A 13761-nucleotide genomic window follows, 5' to 3' on the forward strand; every position below is an offset into this window, starting at 1 on the left:
AGTGTCTCAAACACATCTAGACGGTCCGTTTCGCTGTCTAGATCGCTAATCTCAATGACAGCTGCTTCTGTCAGTGTGGTGATCTCGTCGAATACTACTGCTGACGATCGGATAACCACGTTTGTAGGGTCATATATCCGGTATATGGTGCTTCCGTCATATCCGACGAGGATTCCAGTCCTAGCTCTAGTGCTATAAGCACTTCATGCCCGTTTCTCTTTGTGGATGTGATAATGGGCATTGCAGCCTATTATTCTCATATGTGAGAGGTCAGGCTTCGATGCCTGTCCTTGATCAGTGCTAAGGAGCTCTATAGGAGTAAGCCCTGAACTGAGAGTTGCGGTCCGGTTTGTGATATACATGGCCGTTTTGATAATCTCAGGCCAAAGAGCCCTGAGCTGGTCATTGCTTAGCTCAGCTACTATTAGCTGGGCTTTCTATTCGATGATCTCGATGATCATCGTCCTAGTCTTCTCAATGATGGTCCTATTTGACCGTTCAGAGACTCCATCTTGTTCAGGAGTGTAGATGACTGTATATTCGATTAGTATCCCCTTTCCTGAACAGTAGGCTCGAAGAGTGCCACCCCCATATTCCGTTCCATTGTCAATCTGCAAAGCCTTAGGATAGCTTCCATATTGAGTCTTGATTAACTCGCAGAAATTGACAATGGCTCGGTGAGCATCACCCTTTCTTTGTAAAGGGTAGACTCATCGGGCCCGGGTTTTATCGTCAGTCATCATAATGGCCCACTCAGAGCCATCAATGCCCTTTGGTTTAATTGGTCCTATCATGTCGATATGGATCCGGTCGAAAGCACGAAGAGCCCTTATTTGAGGCTTCTTCGACTGCGTCCGCAGCGACTTTGCTGTGGTGCATGGCTTGCATAGTATTGTGCTCGATGGCTTGAACTGAAAGCCCCCTTCTAATATTAGTGGCTTCTTCTTTGCCAAGCTGACTGGTATAGCAACGCCGGTCGTTGTTGCTGCTGTGCGAAGGACGTTCTCAGGTCCAAGATGACCGAGTCTTCTGTGCCACAGCTCAATTGGCTGCGGCTCCTGTTTTCTAGTGCTGGCGGCGAAGGCCTGCATTTGCGCTTCGGCCGTCAGGATTCTCATATGAGAACTAGTTGCCATGAAGGCACACAGTTCTTGTCTATTCTTCTTGCTTCGGAGGGTCTGGGTAAAACTGTCAATGTAGAACCCCTTTTGCCCAATCCTGTTCGCTGAGAGCAGGTTGACCGTGAGCTCAGGTAAGTGATAAACTTGTTCAAGTCTTACTTCTCTTTCTATGCCGGTAGAGGTAATAAAAGTGAGGCGGACTGTGCCAACCCCTTCTGCCCGAGTCATTCCTCCGGCAGTCTCAATTGGCCGTTCGGAACTCTCATTTTGAACGTAGTTCGCAAACAGCTTCCGGTCATGGCACATGTGGTGGCTCGCCCCTGAGTCAAGGATCCATTCCTGACGTTTGGCTGGGCCATTTGTAACGAAAGCTGCTATCAAGGCGATCGTCTCCTGTTTTCTAGCAGTATCATTAGCCCCTATATGAGAGGGCCGCTGCTCAGGGTGCTTCTTCCAGCACTTGGCTTCTGAATGCCAGTCTCGGCCACAGTGGTCGCAAGACTCTCTTAGTCTTGAGGCAGAGGCTTGACGGGCCCCTCCTCTACTGCCGCCACAGCCACTCGCCCTTCCAGTATACCCACCTCTTTTTGGTGGCTGGTTTCCGTATAAGGCGACGGCTCGTTCATCAGCGACATTACGGGACCGGCTCTCTTCTAAGAGCCTGTCCATTAGATCATCCAGATTTCCAATTGTAGGCATGCTTCCCAACTGGTATTTCCGCATTTTGCCCCTATATTTGTCCGCCCAAGTGGGAAATGTAGCTTGAACTGCATTTAGGTAATGCAGCATCGACATGACTGGTGGAACATCCAATCCAGCCCCTGATAACTTTGAATTGATATTCTTAAAGCATATGTTAAAGGCGGCTATATCTTCTGGATCAAGTGATAGTGAGTGCCAGTCGTCGAAACCTTTGGTGAGCACGAAGTTGCCCTTTCCTTCATACCGGTTATGGAGGAGCTTCCAAGCTTCGGCGGCGCTGACAGTCAGTCGAATCGTTTCGACTGTTTCTGATCCGCATGTGGCTTCGATTATCGAGTAAGCTTGGGCGTTACCGGTAAACCAGATGATATAGGCTGATTCCTTCTTTCCGATACCCAACTTCTCATATTCGTCAGCCGGCTCCGGCTTCACCCCTTTGCCGAGGCCAAGAGCGTATTCCAGTACGCTTGCCTGGGCTAGTGTCTGTTCAATTCGTCTCTTCCATGAGAGGTAATTGGCACTGCCCTTCAGCTTCTCTTGACTCTTCAACGTGGCGATGAGTCTTTCCGTCGTCATTCTGGCCAGTGATGCTGCTGGTGGCGACAGGTATAGACCTTTTCGAGAGACTGATTGGACGTTCTAGACACTCGATGTTTGATATCCTATTCTTGGTTATAAGAACGCTCTGCGTCCGGGCTCATAACCTGTTGAATCTGCGCTTGGTAGGTTCGGTAGAATAGTAAATGATAATTCCGGTATCACGAGTAGGGCCCAATTGATCAATAGTAAAATGCATATTCATTTAATCTAGCTACTCTAGCTACTCTATATACTGTAGAACTCTCCTCTGAGTCGCGGGTAAGCAAGTCCGTAGGCTTGACCGGAGTTTGCCCCCAAGTCTATTTCTCATGGTGCGGAGTGAGAACTCCGCCGCCTGATGCTTCGGGCATGGAGTGAGAATTCCACAAATACGGCCCTGCCACCGTTGATGGCTGCGATATTGGCGCCACAACCAAGCCAGGGCCGCCTTCGGTGGATATCAGGAGTTGCCGTGGCAGACCAATCCCAGTTTTGTGGTCAATTACGGCTCAATATTGGTCACCAAGGCAGGATAACAAACGGTATACTCCTTTTACTGTTCTACTACTATCTATTTCCTATTTACTGGTGTTCTGCGTCGACCGTTTGGGACTGAACACCGTGGGCATGAGAAACATGTGGGGCCACGGGCGCATGGACGGCAAACCGTTCAAATTGTACCACCAAAATTTAGTGACAGGTCCACAAACCGTGTCGCTACCCTTGTTTCAAAACGTGAAATCCCGGTAAGGTAGACCATGAGGATTTGAGTGCAATAGAGGAACTGTAAGAAAGGTGGGGCGTGAGCCAAGACAACAAGTGTGTCTTGGCCAGAAGTAGCAGATGACCATGGAAGTTATAAAACATAATTCATAGTCATAGTATGTGTATAGTCGACGGAGTGTATGAGGGCCGAGCGGCCACGTAATATATTCCAACTAGTCTCGTGATGTGAATCTTCTAAGAGTGCCACGCTATGCTGATCATACCATATCCAATAGCTCTACTCCCCCCTACCGCGACGAGGTCTCCGTCTTCTTCGGAGCCCAGTTCGACAACCACTGCCTGGCGGCATCTAATTCCCCAGTCTCTGCCTCACACGCCGCAATGCACCACTCTAACTCGTAAACCCCCTCCGCAGCCAGCATCTCCGCCAACTTCCTGCACTTCTGGCTCCTCTCGTCAACACAGAAGTGCATCGGCGCGCTCCCAAGATCCACCAGCAACGGCTTCACCTCTGGCAGCGCGTCCTTAGCAGTGACAACAACCCCACCTTTCGTGATCCCCAGGTTGACCCTCCCCTGTTTACACACCTCATTCCCGCACCATGCCTTCCCACACCTCGTAATAAGCTGCGACAAATACCTCCTCTCAATCCGCCGCTTCATTGCTTTCCCCTCCGGGTCATACATACTAACATACAACGGCCCAAAGCAGATGCTGCACAGCCCGAGCTCGTTTCCCGGTCCCTGCCCGACCCGCGCCGCCGTGCCAACCTGCCCGTTCTTGCTGACGCCGTCCAGCGTGCGCCCGCAGTTCACGTTGCGGCAGATGCGCGGCAGCGGCTTGGAGTTCCGGCTGAGATCGTGGTGCTTGAGATGCGTGGTCATGTCGCGTAGACGCACGATGGCCTGGCAGAGGTGACAGTTTGTTGTGCGGGCGCCATCGGCGAGCTCGTGGGCTGTGAGGCCGGAGAGAAGAGCTTCAGCGGAGGGCGCGGATGGGTCGCCTTCTTGGGGGACGGAGAGGTGGCAGAATTGGCAGAGAATGAGCTTGCCGGGGCAGAGGGTGGTGCGGTGGAGGGCGAGATCGGGGGTGGATGAAGCTTGGTAGTCGCAAGATGGGCAAGTGACGTCGCTGTGGTAGATATGGTTGTGTTTGATCTGGCTGGCGGCAGAATTCCCATGTGCTGAGTCGTGCTCGCAGTGCCAGTGAGACTGCCACTCCGGAGAATTTTTCTTGAAGACGCTTTGGCATTGCTCGCAGAGAATGTTGTTGCGTAAACAAAAGTTCTCGTGTAACATCATTGTGCGTTTAGGTACCCATTGGTGGCAGTTCTTGCACTGCTCATCCTCGGAGTCATGAGAATCTTCGCCCGTCGTTAAGTCCACCGTTAATACGTCTGGAGTACCATCTTCGACCGACTGGGCTCTCAATATGTAACGTCGAGGGGATGGCTTCATGGCCAGATCAGGCCCCTCAGGACGGCTGTATCCATGGACAGATATGTAGAGCGACTCGGCCCCCTCTAATTCGACGTTTGTCGGCCGTATACGTATATTTTTTGAAGAAGTTTCGCTATCAAACTCCCCAAAAACATGCTCCTCCTCTCGCGGTCTTGCTCTCTGCCGGGAAGCTAGAGGGTTGACGAATAGGTCTACCTCATCTCCTTCATCCAGGGTGATTTCGATTTCAAGAATCCGGGATCTGTCCCATGAAGGAAGCTCATAGTCCACATATTCTCCCTCCAAGACCTGGCCCTGTACTGGAGTCCATATATCCAGAACGGATCCAGAGGAGCTACCTTCTGCCGTTCCCGGGGCGCTCTGTGCTTTTTCCATAATCTGCTTCACTGTCTCCCTGGCCTGTTCTTCGTTCAATGCTTCTATATCGACTTCTAGGTCCGTGTCTACGACGCATATCGCATCTCCTTCCGGAACGAATTTATCAATTAAAATTTGGAAGGTGTGTCCTCTCCTGCTCGTGTCTGGTATTTTGAGTACCTCGCCATTCGTAAGTGTCGTGTAATTCTCTCGTAAGTGTCGCTCGAGCAGCGATTTCCAATCATCCGGGTTATAGCCGGCTTCCAACGGCCGTAGGCGAACATATGTGCCCTTTGGGAGCTGCTTCGCATGGACCATTATCCTATCCACTTCTCCAACCTCGTTATCGTCCGTGAGGTCTATTGGCTCTCCCTCGACACCTCCGACCGCCTCTGTTGTAACCCCAAGAGCGTCTAAGAGAGAAGGGCTGAGCCCAATCTGGCCCTCCTCAGCTGAAAACTCTCGGATGCCAGCATATATAACGCGGCCATTCTTGGGATTGACAAGCCGGAAGGTCAGAGGGTGGGGTAGCTGTTGTTGTGTATCGTGCCATTGTGATGCTTCTGCTCGGGCAGCAGTTAGAGAGTATGGATTGAAAGGATCGAAGCCCGCACGGATAGCATTGTGTTGAGGTGTCGGAACAGCTTGTGAAGCGGCGAGGAGTTGCTCCAGAGCAGAAGGTGGCAGGAGTATCTTGTCGCCGGTTAAGTTCTTCGTAATCTGTGCCGTTGGAGCCACCGTGAAAGGCGCAGACCAGCTCAGCTCAGCAGGCGCTGCCATGATTGAATTTTAGAGTTACCGGCTTCTTAGTTTGTAACAATGCATTTTCCTTCGCAGGAACAACTTCAAGCCTTCTTTCTTACTGTGCCCCTCTAGAAGGGCCTGGAAGGCTGTCGCCACGCCACAATGGTAGCCTTGCGCTAACAGATTCGGGGCGAGAGACCGCTTATGTCAACAATAGAAGAAGTCGGAAATCTATTCAAAAAGGTGGTGCTATTACAGTTGAACATGCACGGCAAAGGATTTATGAGAAGAAGGTAAAGGAGCAACTTTTAGAAGAAGCATGGGAGAAAAGAGAGAGAACACGCATGGTGAACGTTGAGCGTAAGATGCAGCTCCGTGCTGGCATCGATGCACGGAAGGCAGAACGTACACGGAAAAAGGACCTACATGAATTTCAAAAAAGTAACCCAGACACGGAGCCACCAATTGGCTTACGTACAGAAATCATTGACCCGGACGTTACACAGAAGAAACGTGAGGAGGAGGAGGAGGCGGACCGACTGTTAGCCATTGAGGAGAGTGGGTACGTGAACTTTGCAGGCTTGGACTACGACATGATTCACGATGCAAGTGACGGTGGCTGTGATGATCAATCACTGCCTGACAATATTGATCCAAATCTTTTTTAATTATTTAATTCTATAACTTATATATATTTACAGCATTGTTACGTTGTCAGTCATGTTCATGGTCGGTCGTGTCGCGTCGCGAGTCCGCTCCCGAAGTGTCCCACAATCGCTTTCGCGTCCCAGTTCGCTTTCGCCAACCGCCTCCAGGCGGTGGTTTGAGAACCAACGATTATAGACTAATAATTATTAAGGGATTGCTATGCGGAAGCCTATTATCTCAGAGACAAATCGACAAAAGCGACTTGCATGGGCTATTGAACATAAGGATTGGGTATGGAATGATTGGAATAGGATACTTTGGACTGACGAGACGTGGGTAACGGGAGGCCGCCATACTCGTACGTGTGTTACTTGAAAAGCAGGGGAAATGTGGGATGATACATGTGTTGTAGATAGAGTACAACGGAGAAGGTAAGAGACTCCTATTTACTATAGGATTTACTAACAATCCCTAGAGGTTGGATGTTCTGGGGATGCTTCTCAGGTGGTCTTGGAAAGGGTCCTATACTATTTTGGGAGAAGGAATATGGGAAAATAGGAGCTGAGTCCTATATGGCTCATACTGTCCCTCTAATCCACGGCTGGCTACGCCTACACCCAGGCCTTACATTGATGCAAGATGGAGCTCCAGGTCATAGAGCAGGTGCAACATATGAAGAGTTGAGATCCCGTGGTATTTGCCCTATAGAATGGCCCCCGTATTCACCAGATCTCAACCCAATTGAACGGGTGTGGCATATTATGAAGAATTATCTACAAGATAATCATCCAGAACATATGTCCTACGACCAGCTCCGTGTAGCTGTTAAGGGAGAGTGGGAGCAAGTTGGAGAAGCTGAGCTTAATGCTCTCCTTAATAGTATGCCTACACGTATGGCAGCAGTAATTGCTGCAAATGGTATGCACACAGAGTACTAGGCTTATAGTATAGTTTTATATAGGGGTTTAGGTATCTACTCTACTCATTATTCTACAGAATTGATTGCTCTCACACTCAAGTGTTCGTGATGCGTGAGAATCGGTACTTTGGCCAGAATTGCCAAACCAGCCTACGCAGGGGCCCTAGCCCAACCCACTCACAAAACTTATGAACAACACCTCCGTAGTACTCGGTGAGTCCCTGTTGGGAATAGAACGTGGGCTATGGGCTACGGTGGCCATTTGGCCCTGGAAATCAGTTTTCCACCATTCTGACCGCCTGGTTCCCGGATTGGCTCAGGTGGTGCATAACCGTATGCAGCCACCGAATCCTATCACATATTGGACGCCAATGCCCTTTGTCATACTGACATTCGTTGCACTCAGTTTGCTATCAAACTCAAGAGCAAACTTAGAAATCTCCTCCTCAAACCTACAAGTCACCATACATATCTTGGCTTATCACACCAACAACAGAAGCAATACTACTCAACGATTGCTGCAAACTCTTCTACTACATCTGTTTATGCTACATACATCACGGCATATCATTTGGACACTCATTGAACAAGTTATTAAGAAAATCTCCTCCTTAAGGGGGTGGGCCAATACTACCACATGGCATATCTCTACCAACTAGAGGCCTAGGAACATGAACGATAGCTCTAGAAGCTTCTACAACCCTCTATGATTCATTACACATCATCGCTCCTTAGTTACCCACAAGATTGGTTAAGTTATGACATAATTTGTCTATAGGTACTCTGACCTTGGACCTCCTTTTCACTTCCTATAGGCTAGGAACCCAAGAGATGGTTCTATGGGATTCTCTTACGTTCACTACATGATTAGCAAGCTAGTTGTGGGTCGCACTTGATTTCTAATACATTTACCAAGCCTGGTTAGTCATGGAAAGTCATGGAAAATGAGAGAACTACACTCCTTTGGCATAAATAGGATTGCCCTTTCCTTAAGAAAGGGCAAGCAGACAATACAGTAAATCGACTAGCACATACTTCTACGTCTTTTCCAAGCTTCCAAGCATTGATCTTGTTATTCTCTGTTTTTGAAAAGTCAGTGAGGTGCTAACCTCTGACTTACCCCTGAGTTCTCAGACTCAACATTTGTTGCAACTTGTCTAAACCACTTCACCACATCATACACCTGATTGCTGCGTTGTGGAATAGTCTAAGCTACAACCCTTTGGCTCTGTTTCCTAAGACAGTGTGTTGTCTTAGTAAATTCATCCCTTCCTTGGGTGGCTAGATTCTCATATCTGGTGCACCCACCATTACACCCTTCTTGTTAGGGTCTTGGGCTTGCCCACGAAGCCTACAAATATATACGTAGGCCCATTAGATAGCGTAATTAATTCAATTTGATCAATTTACTCTACATACTGCCCTTGATTGTGATACTCGCTGGCGCTGCCCAGAAGTGAGCATTTCGGGTACCAGAGAACCCTTACAATTTGGGTGTGATCCCCGGTCACTGTAATACACTCCAACAGGTTATGAGCCCGGTCGTGCCTGCCGTCGATATCACATTTTGAACGATTGATTCCGAGTTCTCACATCCATATAGTGAGAATACTAAGCTGCTTTCGAAGCTCAGTCCTACCGCCAGGAAAGCTGATCAATGGGCAACAGTGACCTGACCAGGCACCAAAGTGAGGACTCGTCCAAAGCATGGATCGAGATCTTGGCGGTGACAAGCCCCGTCTGACCAGAGTGACGGGAAGGATATGGAGTATCCAAGTAATGAACTACCTCAAGCGTCGGGACTTATATGGGGCGGTTGACTCTGGATATGAGTCGAACGCTAATACTGACGAGGAGGATTTTGAGAACCGGACTGACGCCGCCAAAGAGACCCCCGAAGGGAAGGCGGCCAAGAGGAAGATCGACAGAAAAAGAGACCAGAGAGTAACGAAGCGTGAGGAAGGGGCGATAGAGACCATCACCGGTTTCTGCACTCCTGAACCGCTCTCGAATATCGCAGAGCTTGGAACGGTGAAGGAGATGTGGGATACCCTCAAGAGGATATATGCCCCTATTGGGCGACAACAGTTGATGGACCGCATTGCCTACAGCCACTACTCTCCTCAGTCTCGGTTTATAAAGTATCACTTGAGCTCAGTCGGCTTCAGAAAGAGCTTGCGGAGCATGATATAACGGAGCGCCCGACTGATCAGAATAAGACGACAAAGCTCATATCGATTATAAGAGCCCGCGGCTCTCGATACGATCAAACAGCTGCTACAATTAGCGTTATGGAATCACCAACTTACGCAGTGGTGACGAAAGCCTTCGCTGATTCTGATCAGTTTCTCGACGGAGGCAAGAAGCTGAACGAGAACGCCCTCCAAACCAACACCAATGCGAATACCGGTGGTGGAAGAGGAAGAGGCAGTGGGAGAGGCGGCCATGGTGCAAGCCGTGGCCACAGACGAGGAGGACGTCAAGGAGGAGGTGGTCAAGCACCACTGCTTGAGGACATCACCTGTTATCATTGCGGTAAGAAGGGTCACTATCGAAGTGACTGCCGGTCAAGAAGAAACGGTGAACCTAAAAGGAACCCCTCAACCGGACCACTTCCCGCTCCTGGTGGGAGAGGTTTATCACCACCCCCTGAAGAAGCAAGAATGGCGGCGGCATCAACCACAGCTTGGATCGCCATCGCCGCCGAAGAAAAAAGCAATTGGCTTGAGGGTGGCGGCTCTCAGGGGCACTCATGGATCGTGGATTCTAGGTGCTCTTGCCATATGACATACGACCGGGATGCTTTTGTCAGTTATAAGCTGCTGAGCATGTCAATACCGGTTAATATCGCAAACAGTGCATCAATCGAGGCCATTGGCGAAGGGACCGTTGCTTTCAACACCCTTGTGAAGGGTGAGAAACTCAGGATATTGATGCACGATGTGCTTCATGTCCCACACCTCGCCGGAAACCTCATCTCGGTGTCCCATCTCCAGGATAGGGGCATCATGACAAGGACGACCAATGGAGGCAAGTTACTTCTTGAGCTCGATGGCCAAGTTGCTGGCGTTGCTGTGTGTGTTGACAAGTCATACGTACTTGACGGCACACAGGAAACAGCTTTCTGTACGGTGGTCAACCCACCAAGAAAGCAGGACAAGACACTAGCATTGTCATCGAAGGATGCGATGCTTTGGCATCAACGTTTTGGACACTCAAGCTCGAAGAGCTTGAGGCTTGTCCACATTGCTGTCCATGGGATGGCTGGCGCCATTAAGGGGATCGAAGACCCATGCGAAGCATGCTTGCTCAACAAGAGCACCAGGGTGATCAATCGACAAGCCCCTGAGCATGCAAAGGAAGTCCTCGGCCGCATCCATACTGATATATGGGTCCCATATAGGAGGCCGAACATCGATGGAGAGGTGTATTTTATCACCTTCACTGATGATGCCTCAAGGAAATCGTGGGTTTACCTAGCAACGACTAAAGACCAGTTCAGGAAGATCTTCACCGAATTCAAGGTGATGATCGAGATAGAGACTGGCCTGAAGATAAAGGTAGTCCAATATGACAACACAAAGGAATACAGGAGGTTACAGACCCTGTATACGCCTACCTACAGCATTCTATTTGAGTTTACGATGGCGTACACATCACACCAGAACGGTGCTGCGGAATGCCTAAATCATTCCTTACTGAGTTCCCCAGAGTGATGATAGTGTAATGGTGGGTGCACCAGATGTGAGAATCTAGCCACCCAAGGAAGGGATGATTTTACTAAGACAACACACTGTCTTAGGAAAAAGAGCCAAAGGGTCGTAGCTTAGACTATTCCACAATGCAGCAATCAGGTGTATGATGTAGTGGAGTGGTTTAGACAAGTTGCAACAAATGTTGAGTCTGAGAACTCAGGGATAAGTCAGAGGTTAGCACCTCACAGACTTTTCAGAAACAAGGAGTAACAAGATCAATGCTTGGAAGCTTGGAAAAGATGTGGAAGTATGTGATAGTCGATTTACTGTATTGTCTGCTTGCCCTTTCTTAAGGAAAGGGCAATCCTATTTATGCTAAAGGAGTGTAGTTCTCTCATTTTCCAAGACATTCCATGACTAACCAGGCTTGGTAACTGTAGTCGACGTAAGAGAATCCCATAGAACCATCTCCTAGGTTCCTAGCCTATAGGAAGTGAAAGGAGGTCCAAGGTTAGAGTACCCCTATAGACAGATTATGTCATAACTTAACCAATCTTGTAGGTAACTAAGGAGCGATGACGTGTAATGAATCATAGAGGGTTGTAGAAGCTTCTAGAGCTATCGTTCATGTTCCTAGGCCTCTAGTTGATAGAGATATGTCATGTGTAGTATTAGCCCAGTAACTAAGGAATGATGTCATGTAATGAATCATAGAGGGTTGTAGAGATATGCTATGTGGTCATATCAGCCCAGTAACTAAGGAGCAATGACATAATAAATTATAGAGGGTTGTAGCAATCGTTGAGTAGTATTGCTCTTGTTGTTGGTGTGACAAGCCAAAATATGTATAGTGACTTGTAGGTTTGAGGAGGAGATTTCTAAGTTTGCTCTTGAGTTTGATAGCAAACTGAGTGCAACGAGTGTCAGTATGACACAAATGAGAAATACTATACTTGACATTATACAACAATCCACTCTGGCGAATACCTTGCAACAGATGATACATGCAACGGACGATTATAGTATTACGCCTGCGATCTTTACAATTACAAGAGATAATGCGTCTACGAATACAACTATGCTATTAGAATATGAGAAACTGGCATCGGCGCAACCTATTACCCTGAAACAACCATGGGCTTTTACAGCGAAAGCAGGAGACATACGCTGTATTGGGCATATTATCAACATTGCTGTTCAAGCTACTTTAGCTTACTTAAAGGCAATGCCTGATGAAAGGGTAGAGGCATACCGGCTTGAGGTTGGGGCTGCATGAATACCAACTACTATTGAAAACGAAATCGTGACTGTTCTTGCCAAGCTCCGGCATCATATATATGTATTTCGGAACCGCTGTGGATGGAAAGATGCCTTGAAGAATCAGTGTAAAGCTGCAGGTATTAAAGTCTGTCAGTTGACACTTGATATGCTAGTCTGCTGGAGCTCAACTTATCAAATGATCAATATGGCTTTAAAGCTTCATGTAAGGATGCCTCCACCCTCAGTGACAGAAAGGATTGGAGTTGGGCAGGTTACGGTCACGTGGGGAGAGTTAGGGCAGGTTAGCCGAGTCGGACCCGTTTCGGGTACCTAAGGGGATTGACCCAACGGGGTTCCTCATCATCTTTTTTGTATCCTTCGTAGTAGACCTATAGGATAGCATCCGTTTAGCCTCCGACTTGCACTATTACTGTGAGCTGGGTGCCCTGTGTCCTTACATTATACAAAAAAGATCACGCCTGCCGGGGACGGCCGTACTTCAATAATATCCCACACCGGAACGACTCAGGAGAACTACCATTACGACATCGACCGCGACTCGGTGACATTTCGGAGGAGAGACCTGACGACTTCAAATAGCCGTGATTCCAGAGATCTCGCTTCAATTCAGGACTGACTCGTAGTCAATGAGGACCACTACCTTACCGACGTCTCAAGAAGAGCGTTGATATGGGGAACTACAACCGGCCTGGCTAAGACCTACCTAGAGCCCCAATACCTGTCCACTACGCATGGGTTCCACAGTGCTGACAAGATGATGGACCTACTAGGTTCATACTACCTCACAGGCAACGAGACGGAACAGGCCAGGAACCTCTTCGACGACCTGCAAATGGGAGAGAAGGGGCATGTTAGGGAAACGTTCCCAGAGTTCAAGGTTCATTTCCAAAGTGCAGCTATCATAGGACAAGTCTCCGAGTCGGAATGGTTTCGGTACATGTGGAACAAGTTGACTCCCCAATTCCGCAGCCGCGTCGCGATCATTAAAAACCAATGGAATGGAGACTACCAGACCATGGTACGAGAACTTACTGCCTTAGATCAGGAACAGCACCAGAACAACGAATTGAATCCGCTACCCGCTCTCGCAAGGACGTCCACACGTACCATGGATACGGCAAAGGCGTCAGCATCGAAGCCGACTCGAGCCACACCCGCTCTGTTCACCCGAACCACGTTCCTCCCCAAGCCAACGATGCCGGAGCGTGTGAAGACCGCAGTCCCAGCATCCTCAGGGAACTGTTTCAAGTGTGGCAAGCCCAGCCATTTCCAGGACAAATGCCCCCTTAATGCTACTATCAACGAAATCGACCGTAACAACCCTGAGGCAGAAGAACAATGGGAGGAAGCCATGGAACTTTAATCGGATGCGTCCCCCGAGGAAAACGATGAGCCCTAGGAGAAGGCTCCTTCCTAGGTCTATGCAAATGTGACCTGTGAGGACTAGACTTACGAGAACTCCTGGGAGGTACCCAGTTCTTAGTCGACACGACCCTGAGTATGAATGGACTCGGGGTGCAAACAAAGTC

The 13761-nt window shown here is 48.8% G+C and overlaps 2 protein-coding genes across 2 annotated transcripts; one reads left to right on the forward strand and one right to left on the reverse strand.

The window, feature by feature from the left end:
• Positions 1-2957: 2957 nt before the first annotated feature.
• On the reverse strand, positions 2958-6343 carry VC83_05387 (uncharacterized protein). The gene has a single exon (XM_024469009.1). The coding sequence runs from the start codon at positions 5723-5725 to the stop codon at positions 3416-3418; it is 2310 nt and encodes a 769-aa protein (XP_024323233.1). The 5' UTR covers positions 5726-6343; the 3' UTR covers positions 2958-3415.
• A 2620-nt stretch (positions 6344-8963) lies between these two features.
• VC83_05388 (uncharacterized protein) lies at positions 8964-9449 on the forward strand (the record flags this gene model as incomplete). Its single annotated transcript, XM_024469010.1, has 1 exon — positions 8964-9449. One exon carries the CDS (start codon positions 8964-8966, stop codon positions 9447-9449), a length of 486 nt encoding a protein of 161 aa, XP_024323240.1.
• Between the last annotated feature and the right edge of the window lie 4312 nt (positions 9450-13761).

The sequence above is a fragment of the Pseudogymnoascus destructans genome (assembly GCF_001641265.1).
Source record: "Pseudogymnoascus destructans isolate 20631-21 unplaced genomic scaffold scaffold_13, whole genome shotgun sequence".
In the NCBI taxonomy this organism is placed as follows: domain Eukaryota; kingdom Fungi; phylum Ascomycota; class Leotiomycetes; order Thelebolales; family Thelebolaceae; genus Pseudogymnoascus; species Pseudogymnoascus destructans.